The sequence below is a fragment of the Habropoda laboriosa genome, unplaced genomic scaffold (assembly GCF_001263275.1).
Source record: "Habropoda laboriosa isolate 0110345459 unplaced genomic scaffold, ASM126327v1 scaffold69, whole genome shotgun sequence".
In the NCBI taxonomy this organism is placed as follows: Eukaryota; Metazoa; Arthropoda; class Insecta; order Hymenoptera; family Apidae; genus Habropoda; species Habropoda laboriosa.
This window is the reverse complement of record NW_017100173.1, coordinates 740,571-754,648: the sequence shown is the minus strand read 5'-3', so window position 1 is coordinate 754,648 and position 14,078 is coordinate 740,571. Positions and strand designations below refer to the sequence as shown.

Below are 14,078 nucleotides of genomic sequence, written 5' to 3'. Positions count from 1 at the left end.
ATGTAACGCGGATATTTTTGTAAATTAAACATCATCGTTTCAAGGGATATCGATAAAAAGTGCTTTCATAGTTATTAAATTTTAAATTCGCTAGTTTGATAGCATATATAACGAATAAATGTGTGGAAAAAAAGCAACTATTCTTGTCGCATCTTGACTTGACTCGTTCCTACAAGTCAAGGGATTAATTGAATATTTACGCGAATTATTGATCAGCAGTGCATATAGTACGCGTGCAAACAGAAGGAAAGTAGAAAGATCGACGACAATTGAGACGGAATTGTTAAAACGAGTGCACATTCATGTATACATAAATATCGCAATACCAAACAGAATTGTATTTTTAATCTTAACAATATTATCCTTCGTACAACTTACAAATAAAAAAAATCTATCCGCTGTATTCTCAGAGTGAAATTAATTCGCGAGATTTAAAACACAAGGAACAGAGTAAGCATATTGAACATTTTTTTTTCAGTTCTCCATGGAACCATCTATTTCTGCGCGTTAATTCTGTTATATCTTTCACTGTTAACACGTTACGTGATATTCAACAGAAACCCGACTTTCATTAAGGGAGTAAGAATATTTCTAGAATTAATACTGCAAAGTAACGTATGACGATGGCAAAATGAACATTAGCAGGCTTCATTCAGCCATAATTTCCTTCTAATTGAAATTTACAATTGAAACTACTGGTCGGTGAGAAGGTGCACAAGTAGGCCAATAAAGGGGACATCCACCGAATGTAATTTTCTTGTAAACATTCATATTACCATAATCGTGATTGCTATCTCGTCTAAATATCTTTACAGTGTTACTGAAACAAAAATAACTATTTCGAGCCATCACATTCCTGTACATTTGGGGTCGTTTACCATGCTCTATTGAGTGTCTTACTAAAAAATAAAATTTTGTTTAATTATTTCTTTTCTATTCTCTATTCCATCGCAAAAATGTAAGTCACAGCGTTATAAATAAATGGAAAACTAATTTCCAAACGCCCAGGAAATAATTCAAAAATTGATCACCCCTGGCAAACCACGCATCACCACGGTTCAAAACAAAATTGGGTTTTTAACCGTTTGAGTCCCAGGGGTAGTTGAAAATACACTATCGAAAAATGCCCTCGCTATTTCTCTTTATTTCGATGTTTCAACTTCGACGTACAGCTTGACTAATAATTCCCAGCTTTTTCTTTCCCTCGGTCTCCACAGCCCGAAGAGTATCAGAAGAAGTGCTCAATACGATGCAGACTTTGTACGCTTTAAATTCCTCCACGTCGTCGTAAGTTCGCGGACTTTCAGTTTCGCGGAGTGTCCTAACATTGGAATCAGCTGTTGGCGAAACTAAGTAAGTCCATCCCGCAAGGCAATACACCCTTAACGAAACACAATCGCCGCTCGGTGCCGAAATATTGCTTTAACGAGCCATTAAAATAAATCTCCAATCACTGGACGACTATCGGTTCCCCCGTTCCACCAACGGTATACATCCCTCTGTGAAGCTCGCGGTATCGATTCCAGAATTACCAATCGGATTCCGCGTCACCCAAATAACAGGGACTTGAGTCGAATGCACGGGTGCGTATAAATACAACATCGGAGAAGTTCTGACAGCTTTCCCGATAATATTGTTCGTTCGGTAACGTCGCTCCTCTGGTGACGCTTGTGCAACTCCGTTCAAACTACACTCATTACTTATTTCAGCTTATTAATTCCACGTCAGGACACGTGAGGATCGATCCGATTATTAACCGTGGTGACAAGGACAGAGATGTGTCGCGAGTAACTACGTAGACTGTCTCTTCCTCTCGTTTTTCCTTTCCTCTATCTCCGTTGAAACGGAGGAAATTCCGAGGAAGCTGGCGAATTATTGAAACGCTATTTTTTTTTCACCTAGCCTTGGCTGGGCTGCTGGGTTGCTCCTTCGTTCGAAGAAATTGCGGAACGCTCATCGAACCAGTGAAATATTACGGGTCGAGATTAATGGCCGCGAATTTCTCTATAAAAATTTCATTCGGTTGATCAGCAGTGCATATAGTACGCGTGCAAACAGAAGGAAAGTAGAAAGATCGACGACAATTGAGACGGAATTGTTAAAACGAGTGCACATTCATGTATACATAAATATCGCAATACCAAACAGAATTGTATTTTTAATCTTAACAATATTATCCTTCGTACAGCTTACAAATAAAAAAAATCTATCCGCTGTATTCTCAGAGTGAAATTAATTCGCGAGATTTAAAACACAAGGAACAGAGTAAGCATATTGAACATTTTTTTTCAGAGAATGAAATTTCTTTTATCTTTTTCGAGGTGTTGCCTGTAATCGAAGTTTGAATTATTGCGCGCTTTATAAAATAATGCGAGAATACTGAATATCGTTGATTGGTGAGAATTTTTCATTAATTAATCCCTTTGCACTGCAATAAAAAGCAACTATTCTTGTCGCATCTTGACTTGACTCGTTCCTACAAGTCAAGGGATTAATTGAATATTTACGCGAATTATTGATCAGCAGTGCATATAGTACGCGTGCAAACAGAAGGAAAGTAGAAAGATCGACGACAATTGAGACGGAATTGTTAAAACGAGTGCACATTCATGTATACATAAATATCGCAATACCAAACAGAATTGTATTTTTAATCTTAACAATATTATCCTTCGTACAGCTTACAAATAAAAAAAATCTATCCGCTGTATTCTCAGAGTGAAATTAATTCGCAAGATTTAAAACACAAGGAACAGAGTAAGCATATTGAACATTTTTTTTTCAGTTCTCCATGGAACCATCTATTTCTGCGCGTTAATTCTGTTATATCTTTCACTGTTAACACGTTACGTGATATTCAACAGAAACCCGACTTTCATTAAGGGAGTAAGAATATTTCTAGAATTAATACTGCAAAGTAACGTATGACGATGGCAAAATGAACATTAGCAGGCTTCATTCAGCCATAATTTCCTTCTAATTGAAATTTACAATTGAAACTACTGGTCGGTGAGAAGGTGCACAAGTAGGCCAATAAAGGGGACATCCACCGAATGTAATTTTCTTGTAAACATTCATATTACCATAATCGTGATTGCTATCTCGTCTAAATATCTTTACAGTGTTACTGAAACAAAAATAACTATTTCGAGCCATCACATTCCTGTACATTTGGGGTCGTTTACCATGCTCTATTGAGTGTCTTACTAAAAAATAAAATTTTGTTTAATTATTTCTTTTCTATTCTCTATTCCATCGCAAAAATGTAAGTCACAGCGTTATAAATAAATGGAAAACTAATTTCCAAACGCCCAGGAAATAATTCAAAAATTGATCACCCCTGGCAAACCACGCATCACCACGGTTCAAAACAAAATTGGGTTTTTAACCGTTTGAGTCCCAGGGGTAGTTGAAAATACACTATCGAAAAATGCCCTCGCTATTTCTCTTTATTTCGATGTTTCAACTTCGACGTGCAGCTTGACTAATAATTCCCAGCTTTTTCTTTCCCTCGGTCTCCACAGCCCGAAGAGTATCAGAAGAAGTGCTCAATACGATGCAGACTTTGTACGCTTTAAATTCCTCCACGTCGTCGTAAGTTCGCGGACTTTCACAAGCGGCTTTAATATCCGTCGAGAAGACAGCTTTATTTTTCAAGAATCGTTCGAACAGGGTTCGCGTTGCAATTCTCCGAATCTGCTGTCTCGATTTGAAATCTTTCTCTTTAAATAATCTCCGCCTAAGCAGAGTTTACCGAGAGCCACTTTCAATTATACGCATCGGCGAGAATAAGAGGATCGTTTTTAGCGGAGAATAAGACATTTGAACTATTAGGAATATAGGAGGTGATTGATATCGAGAATTTTGTCACCGTATTGACGGTGCAACAACGTTCATCGATAGTTTCTAGCCGGAATATCGAACGAGTAAACACATATCGACGGAATTAATTCCATCGTGGACCATCATGATATTAATTTCGCGACGGAATTGGTTCGCCTTGATTGCGCGAGAATTCCGATCAGAATTCGCATTATAAAACTGAATCGATTGCGTCTTGATAGAAATTCAACCACGGTTCATTTTCTCTAACGAAAAAAACGCCGGAATCGAATTATCGATTTGCGTGCTGTCGTTGCTTCATTTATGTCGTTTCTTTTATTTTTTTTTTTGCATTTCTCAACATTCTTACTATTGATATAACTTCTATTGTTTAAAACTGAGTTATTATTTTTCTAGCATTTTATTTTAAATAGCGATCGTGTATAAAATAATGATTTAACGATGAATTCAAAGGGAGACCACGGCGAAACATCGGATCTCGTTGTCTTTTTTTTTTTTTTTTTCAAAAGCAGCACACCAGAGGCTCTGATTTAATCACGCTGCTCGGTCCACCCGTGGAATAATAACTAGCGTGTGCGGGCGCGCGGGACTCTGTGTCCCATACTTTTCCAACACGCGGTTCGTAATTACCCCTCATTTTTTCGCTAATTTTTCTCTGCGTGCACCGCTCCCCTTTCACTGTCTATATATCTCTCTCTCTCTCTTGTAAGATACCCATGTGTTAGGATATTTTAAGATACGTGTTTAATCCTCGACAGGTATGTCGGCCGCCCGACCCTTAGATTTCTTAGCATGTAGTTCTATTATATATATTTTTCGCCTTCGCTCGTTTATGACGCCACGGCAATCGTAGTCTTTCAATCTAAGAACTTGCTTTCACCTTTATTGCCTTGTTTTCTACTTAGAATCTTCGCCCCTTTTTTCACTTGTACATTTTTTGCATTCATATGGTCACCAGAGCCGAAGCGCGTCTTAACGTTATTGTCTGCTACGATCATTGTTCGAGGAATTCCCGCGTGCGTCACTCAAGGATACGCTTGGTACCTGAGAGTGACCTATGGTCTGGGGAGTGGCATTTTCGTGTAGTTTTCCCACCTATGATTTTAACCAATAGTTTTCGCCAACCACCCTTCCCCACCACTATCGAAAAATGTACTCAACCTATCTGAGGGCCTCACCCCCGCGATGCGTCCTCGCACGGAGGTGTCGGGGGACCTTTCGCGGAAGGGAAAGACAGAAGTCATCTGACCACGCCAAGAGTCGCTCCTTTAAGAAGTTTAGATCGTTAGCAATAGTTGTTTTGTCCTCCTAATCACGGAGGTGGTCCTTCGAAGACGAACCTATTAGATTTAGTCGGCACGTGCTAAATTCGACAAAGCTCGAAAGTTGGTTGCAACTGCCACGAGCACATCCTAACAATAATTAAATAGAGAAAAAGCAACGAAATGTAGGGGGAGTTCCCCTAACGCCGGACGCTTAAGGTTTTTCCTAAATAAATCTCTCTACCTGTGCACTCGCGACTGAAACGCGTAGGAAACTTATTTTTATTCCTTTTGTCTCCTCTACGAGATACGCAGAATAACGGCTCGGTAGCGTTTCAATTACTATAGATACAGTTAATGTCCGATATTAGGTGCCGTCCGGCGTTAAGGGAACGTCCCCTGTAAGTTCCACATTTAAGGAATAAGTTACGGAGGAAAACATCGAGGCAGAATTTTCTCAAAATTCTCACTTTAAAATTCGAACAAAAATTTGACGTTTCGAAAATTAATTTCTATTATTTAAAACTGAATTATTTTTTTATTTTATTTTAAAGAGCGATCGTGTACGAAATAATTAAATAGAGAAAAAGTATCGGTGGATTAAGAATAGAAATGGGACATTTTGTAAATATTTTCGCATTAGCCAACGAAATGTACGAGTTTCTATCGAGAGCACGAGCAGATTTGAGGAATAAGTTGCAGCAAACATCGAAGCAGAATTGAGAAAAGTGATTTTGCGTGTAAAAAGAATAACTTTCTTCGTTTGAAGTGAGAAGTTTCGGGGAATCGATCGATGCCTTTCTGCAACTTCACGAAAACCGCGATAAAAGTTCAAATTTCTCCCAAAGACGAGATACTTTCAAACTTAATCTGATACTGTCACTAAAAATAATTCTTATTATCACTATTTACACATTTAACTAAAGAATTTCTAAGATAAGGATAAACACAAATCCTCGTAAATAGTCAGAGCTTTTCGCGTATAAAAACGATTCAAATTCATTTTTTCCTGCCGCTTAACAGGCCGTCTAATAACGATAAAAATTCCTCAGAATCAATAAGTAAATGCAATTCGATCGGTCCACAAAAATACATTTAAAAATTTCACCGTACAGCCATCAAAATCACAATTCAAACGCAAAATCTTCATTCGTCCTAAATCCTAAACAAAAACCTACGAAAATCACGATGATCTTTTCGTCTATTCTGGTCGTGTAATCAAACTTTACACGATTTATCGGCGCAACTAAAACGTTCGATTAATCGAACTTTCAACTTTCGTCGAACGATAAATTTCGCGCAATTCCTCTGCGGACAGGGTAGCTGCGAATTCCTTGAATATTTCTCGAGTGTATTTGTACGAATGAAATCGCCTCAGATTAATTCATACGAACGTTGATAAATCGTTTTATTGGGAATGAATTCGGGGTGGGGGGTTCGCAGATTAACCCGCAAGATAGTTGCAATTTATTTTTCCACCGTAAAGGTAGCGTTGGTGATTTATGCGCATAGCTGCCACGTCGAAGTAATCGCAACTTTAAACACGGTACGGGGTAAAAGAGGAGACGGAGCATCTTAGGAACTCGCGTTAGTATAAACACTCGTGCTACGGAACATTCTTTGTTACAATCAATTTGGCGGACGTTAAATAATTTACAGAGAAAAGATTATGTCGTCTGGACTAAGAACTGGCGACTCAAGAATTATATCGTCTCGACTAAGAACTGGTCACTCAGAAATTACACACGAATATTCAATTAAGAAATGTAGAAAAGAAAGAAAAAATTATATTGAAATTATAATAAAATTAGATTCACCCTATTGCGATCATAATAAACTACTCTGTGAATGTAAAAGAAAAGTCGAGCAACAGAGGAAGAAACGCAACGTCGCAGGATCACATAAGAAACACGATGAATTTTCTGAAAAACACAAATTTAGACCGCAGAATCTAATTGTGCAGAATGAAGAAAATTTCAAGCACACCAAGTTTTTAAGGATTTAACATTTAGTTTCCCGCAACGCTGAAAATTTCGAAAAAAAGGGAACAATTTACGTTCAACGTCTGAACAATGTACAAATCGAGTTGTAAATTATTTCGAGGCGAAAGAGTTTAAGTAAAAGAGCGATAATTTATTTTCTACAAGGACGAAACGTCGCGATAAGAGGGTCGAATTCATCGTGACGTAACTTTGGCTCCAAGTTTCGAAGGAATTCCGGTATTCGCAAGGTTTATCTAAATCTCGCGAAACAAAAGAGAAAGTGGAGGAAAGAAATGTCAGAACAGAAATGCCAGGTCGTTTTCTCGGGATTTTCGTAGTTGCATGCGAAACGAGCCCACGGTGATAAATATTTCTCTCGATCCCTATCGTTACGGCTATGTTTCTTCTGGAAATACGTTCGGTTATTTTTCTACCGATTACCTTACCTTCGAAATTCACCGAATGGGCAAACTGTACAGCGATCGTGGTTAATGGGACAATAATTGCACCGGGTGAAATTTATGGAACGAAACGAGCCGTAAAACTGGAGGGTAAGTAAAAGTACAATTGAACGTGATTTGATTAACAGTTTATGTCGAACGTAAAAATCAAGAGGAGAAGAGGGAAAAAAGGGAAAAAAGAACGATGCGTCATAAATATTTTATGTTAGGACGCGTGCAAATCTAGATAACCGTGACTATGAAGTTATTGTGAGTTGACATGAAAATGAATACTCAATGATACGAGAGAAATATAGCACACGGACTGGAGCCGTGTGTATTCGTAAATTCAATTCAGGTTTAGTCATTCGTAGTCGATTATTTGATAGACTCCTTTTTCAACAACTTCTCTTTATCGCGTGAATTAATCAATTTGAACGGTCGATTAATACATAATCGTAAGTAATGGGTATTATGTTCGTATAGAAACTATTATATGATTTAACCCTTAACCACAGTCGGTATTTCGTATTTTTGTCAGGATTTTTAATAAAGCTTCAAATGACCTACGTTTAACCCCGTGCTGGACCGGGGACTCTAAGGAACCAAAAACAATCGAAAATTCTGTCAGAAAGTACTCTGACTCGGAGTAGGGTGGGCGTGAAATTAATCGAACGTGTCTACGTTTTTACAATAGTACACGTTACACAAGAATTATATCCGCGTTATCTGAGCGTCGTTCGCAAAAAGTGTGCTTCGAGGGTCTCGCGAAGAGTGAGGACGCGTCGTCCTGCCGATCTCTGTCCATCCCTACGCGAACAGGCCCAGGGAAAAACCCAAAGCGCTGGGCCTGGCTGCAAGATGCTCGCTTCACCGTCCTCGGGACGGATTTTCTCACAAAAGTGTCAATTGATTGTGACAAAATCCTACAGTAAACTTCACTGATTGATACCAAAACGCGAGTTCCGGCATTCCAAAAGTAAGTTCGCGTATATTGGCAACGCATATCAAGAAGAAAAGCACAGCTAGCCGTCTGTGTCGTAATTCCAAAGCTTTAACAACGAGTGGTTGGAAAAGAGTTTCTGAAATCTGAGTTGCTTCGTCTACTCTCTAGATTGGAAATGGAGGTGACGAATGATCATCTCTCTTCTGTAATAACGCTCTTGGTTCTTTTTTTTTTCTTACAGAGTGAACAGCAGGGCGGAGGCAGAGTGACAGAATGGCTAAGTTAAGCTTATGTTTTTGACGAAGTATGATACCTATGGCTGGTAGAAAAAATAATAGGCTTGGATGTCGAGAAGGTTTCACGAAAGAGAGTGATTTTTCTTTACGTTGTACCTGTTGCTATTATCGACTAAACAACATATTAATACCACATGTTGCTTCATCACCAATCATTCAATACCTCCAACAATTATTTTAAAACGAACGTATTAGAAATACTATTTCCGCGTTATATCGATCGGTTTCGAAAACTCCTTACAGCTGATAGAATTGGAACGCGACCGAGCGGTCGTAAAACAGAACAAAAACCTCATTCTCTCGTCTTTCAGCTAACAAATTCGTCGGTGTCGCGGTTCAAATACCACGTTCACTGTATTTCGCTTCGACGATCCCGCTCCATCGCCGCCCAAAATCGCTCAACACGTGTCGTTCAATTGAAATCACCTCCCGTCCCGTCGTTCCCTTGTAAAAGAGAAAGAACAGCAAAAGAAAAAGCAGAGAGGGATAGAACGAAGCTAAAGTGGAGTGAAAAAGGAAAAAAGGGAAGGATAAACGTTTAAGCGCTTCTGAAGCGTGGGAGCACGAGATATTAAACGCTGAAGAAGCCGGTTAGAACGCGCCGATTATGATAACGAGGATAAATCCGTCGGTACATACGACTGGGGCGATCGTGTCGAGGCTACGAATTACCAACCTCCTCGTAATTTAATACCCAAAGCTTCTTCGCGAAAATTCTTCCTCCTTTCGAAATTTTTCCCTCAGACTTCTTTAGCATTCGAGACGTTCCGAAAGTCGTAACTTCAAAATGGCGGGCAGTTCTTTCATCGTTCGTGCGGCTAATTTAACGTAATTACAAGTTACGATATTTTTTCAAAAAGATTCTCGTCCGAGAGTTACGAACTTAAGAGAAGATTCGAGGAGGCTGATGAGTACTCTGTACGCAGTTATCCGAATTTTGCACACGTGTCTTTAAGTTTGGATGTCGAGACTGGTGAATTGAAGTTTAGTCCCGTTTCCGAGACCCCTGTAAGTTCGAGATACGTTAATTGGCATCGTTCGTTATAATTCGAAGGGGAAGAAAGTTTGTATCATCCGAGTATAAATTGCGATGTAAAGAACTTCGATCTACGAGTAGCTGGATCGAAAACTGGTTTCAGAAGGGCTATTACGTTTAGTAAGTCAAATATTCCGCACTTTACACTTCGATCATTTGACAGTTCTCAATGCTCGCAGTGTATAAGATGAAAATTTCATAATCTGACAAAGGAATACAGATAAAACCAAAACTAATTCCTTCATCTCAAAATTCTCCATTAAAATTAACCCTTTGTACTCCAAGCACTTTTTGGTAAGATTAATCAGCAACTCCAGTATATTTTTGCAACGAAACTTTTGCAAACTCAAAGGTTCGTTTTGAAGAAAAACCAAAGAATTTTAATGTTTATTTCCATTTCTTACGTTAATTTGCATTATTTCAATAATATCAAAAACACCTGCATTTGACATTTTAAAGTTCTCCAAAATATCGCCATAACAGCGTAATTGTAGTGCAAAGGGTTAACCGCGAAACACTTAACGTTTCAACGAACCTGCTCCAACACTTGTACACAGTAGTCCACGCGACAAAATTCTCAACGAACGCAAGAAAATCCGTGTGACAATGACGATTCTGTCGTTCACATTCACAGAATCCCACAAAACAAACAATCCCGGAACAAAATAGTCGATCGATCTATGCGGGGTAGCTTGCAATCAAAGGGAGGCGGGTACTCATCTCCGTCGAATCCCCGAGAATAATTCGGCCCTGGAATATGTGTCAATTGCGTAATCTTGTAGCGATGTGAATGACGCTGCTAGTCTCCCCCCGCGCGCCCGCTTTTTGACCCGGACCATATATTTTGATTCTGTTTCCGCCGATTGAACGATCTTAATTGGCTCCGACCTCGTTCCATTCCACGTCCAACGCCGCAATCCTATGCAGAGTATAAAGTGGTTTCCGATACCGACGTATCGTTGACCATCGGGGCTGCACGCGGCGAATGAATGTTTTTCCTACGGATCACTTTCGAGCGGCGTTTCTATGGCATCAACTCCGACCCTCTGTCGATTGGTTTCTCGATTTTGAGGTTCGTCGACGGATTGTTCAATTTGGAAGCTCGTTCGCCGGATTCCCGATAGAGAAACGTACTTATTTCTCCTTTCGGGATTGAATCAAGATGCCCTTAGAATGGAATTTCCAGCCGGAAGATATTTGAAAAGCTGCAATCTCCATTGTTGTCCGAATAGCTTATTTTTCGTGGAGGTTTCGGTACTAATTCTATCAGTTCAGAGGTTGTTTTTTCTTTCTTTCTTCATCTATAAACGTGTCTTGTCAGAGAAGAATATCGCGGTTATTTTAAATTTATACCACCGAGAAGATCCTATTTGGAGATTCTCATTGTTGCTCGTGAAATGAAACTCTACGTGTTTCCGATTTTATCCCAGCTGTACCGTCGGTATTAATCTTTTCAAGAAGCGTTCGAAATTTTGTCAACGTTCCATAAAGTTTACGGGAGCTCTGGAACTTCTGGGTACAGCTGCTTTGAGCTCCAGCGATTATGGCTGTTAAACTCGTTTAAACGAGAAATACAAGTTATTGGGACACAGTTCGTCTTCTGTTTTCAACTAATTTTACAAAGACGTGTTATTTCGGTAGAAAATAGAAGAGAATATGTGATTGAAGTACGAATTGGTTTTGTAGACATTTTTGTTGGCAACGCTCGAGCTCATTTTCGCGAAAAAGAAACGACGAGTGCAATGAAAGATAATTTCTGATTTAAGCGTGCTTATTACGATGGAAAACAGTAACATCGTTGGATTAAAATTTTGCCGAAGATTTATCCCGGCATACCTGCTGCACTTACGAAACCTGGAAATATTATACAGCACCTTTAGAGAGAAATATGGGGTTAAACAAAATTTCCTCAAAAGAAACTATTCTCGTTTCATCATTACGTACATTCCTTACTACGTAACGCTAATAATTCCAGAATAGGATTAAAAGATGAGGAGAAAAATTGTAAACGATGTCAATTATCTTATAAATCATTGTAATTTGTGTAGTAAATGTGTGTATTCAAAGATTACAAAGATAAATAATTTCTTAAAAGTGTATGTTCGCCAAGATTTTTATTCAAAATATTTATAATTGCTAAATTTCTAGGTTTGAATTTGTACTCATGTAAAAAAAATTTTTAAAATTACACAATATCACTATATCAAACATTATTCGTTTCTTGGTCTTTTTAAAATTGAGATTTGTATCTTCTAACGATATTTAAATATTCTCGAAACCATAATTATAAACTTGTAATCAATTATTACTTCGTACACGCACAATCGTACTTCGCAGTGCACAATCCGCAGTAGTACAAACTACCATATGTCAGACGAAAGGAGCCTTTCAGTTTTCACCAAATACTATATGTATTCCTTAGACCATAATTACTATTCGTTACTTAAAAAGTATTCCAATTATTCATCTATACGACCATTTTAACGAAAAATCAGGCACGATATCGAAATTTTATTTGAATCAATTGAAACGCATTTTTGAGGAACTGCAACAAAGAAAGCGTTCATTCACGGGAGTCAATCAATGAGAAGGGTATTCGCACGTGAGGTGACCGGACTAACAATCGCACAAGGAAATTACGGACAGGCCGTTATAGTAGCTTTTGAGCACAAAGGCATTTGGATCACATTTTATTCCACTTGAACATCCTGAAAATTCAAAGGAGCAGCAGGCTCATCGTTGTACACGTGGCGGGACTCGCCCGGGCACGAATTAATTGGATAAAAAAATCTTTTAGCTCTGAAGGGAAAAAGCTTTCCAATGATTGAGCGCTATTCTTTCACGACGGACGGAAAATGCATTCTCCCGCTTCGAAAAATGCAATTAATGCGTCGCTTCGCAGAATGAAATCACTAAGAAAGGCGCTCCACAGTCAAACTTGTATTCGTGCTACTATCGTTTCTCGAAGAGAGAGAGAGAGAGAGAGAGAGGAGGCAAAAAAGAGCTATTCTTTAGGAATTCGATGCAATTTCCTTTTCCTTCGACCAATTGTTTTGCGGAATTTTTCGATTATACCACGTCCTCTCCTTTTTAATTCTCTTTCTGGTGGGAAACGAGAATCATGGTTGACGTTTCAACGCGAATAAGTTTAAACAAATTTCAACTTCCCCTCTGCACCATTGGCTATCGGAATAATTTAATTACAGACGATTTCCATGCAACGCAACGGTTCCAACAGTGACCATGCGCTTACTGAAATACAACTTACTGGCTCGATTTTTCCGCGGTCTGACGCCATATAGGTAACCATACTCGTCGATTCCAATGTCAAAGTGTAAAAAATAATCGCCGTTTAATATTCGCTAATGACAATACTTCTCTGATAAAGCATTGCAAACTTTAGGAACATTAATACAGTGCAATTCATCTATTTCATTTGAAAAACGTCGTCGACATAAAAACTGCAATTGTCCAAATTCGTTCCCTACTTTCTTGCAACTTCCTTTATTCCTAAATATTGCTTACTAATAATAATAATACAAATATATGTTTATTCAGCTTCACAGCCAAGAACTGGCCTTGGTTTACAATTTTCTGCTGCAGTTATAAGCTATCTTAGCTACATATCCCAATTTCTGTCTGAATCTCTATCTGATTAGGCTATTACAGTCTTAATTAAGTTCACTCACTGCAGCTTACTTGATTATCTTCTTTATTATTGTCTTTTCCATGGCCGTTTCTTTTCTTTTGTAACTGTTCTAACCAATTCATAGTCTGGCAGTCTCTTCTTCCCGCTGAATATTGTCTACTAACATACAGGATTACTATACAATAGACACTTTCAATACTGTATCTCACCGAAATCGTTAAACAGACCGACATTCAATATGTCCAGTAGCACAATGTAAGCTTAAAAGCTTTTTTCTGAGTATACATCAAAGGCAGAGCTTTCGTCCCTCCACTTCCTGTAAACGTAAACGATATGGCATAGCACATCACAGCAGCTGTTGCAAGTGTTGACAGGGACACTGGCCAACATGTTTGAGACTAATTGGACTATCGTATTAATATCTGCCTTGTGACAAAGGACGCACACATGGAACACCTATAGCTTGCTGATACAAACATAATTGCGGATGCAACGTGAAGAAAAATATACCGGGACTGCAGTAGCAACTTATTCCTCATCCACGATATTTCCCAAATCTTCACATTTTTCGATCGTCGCGAAACAGATGAAAAAAGCTCGAATATTTTGAAAACCGTGAAAAGT

At 38.7% G+C, this 14,078-nt stretch overlaps 1 protein-coding gene across 1 annotated transcript in view; it reads right to left on the bottom strand.

Moving 5' to 3' along the window:
- LOC108578676 (hemicentin-1) overlaps positions 1–13,576 on the bottom strand; it is a 212,908-nt gene extending 199,332 nt beyond the window's left edge. Inside the window, exon 1 of the mRNA XM_017942050.1 lies at positions 13,495–13,576. Coding sequence (XP_017797539.1) covers positions 13,495–13,576 — 82 coding nt within the window. The remainder of the gene's footprint in view (positions 1–13,494) is intronic.
- Positions 13,577–14,078: the final 502 nt, after the last annotated feature.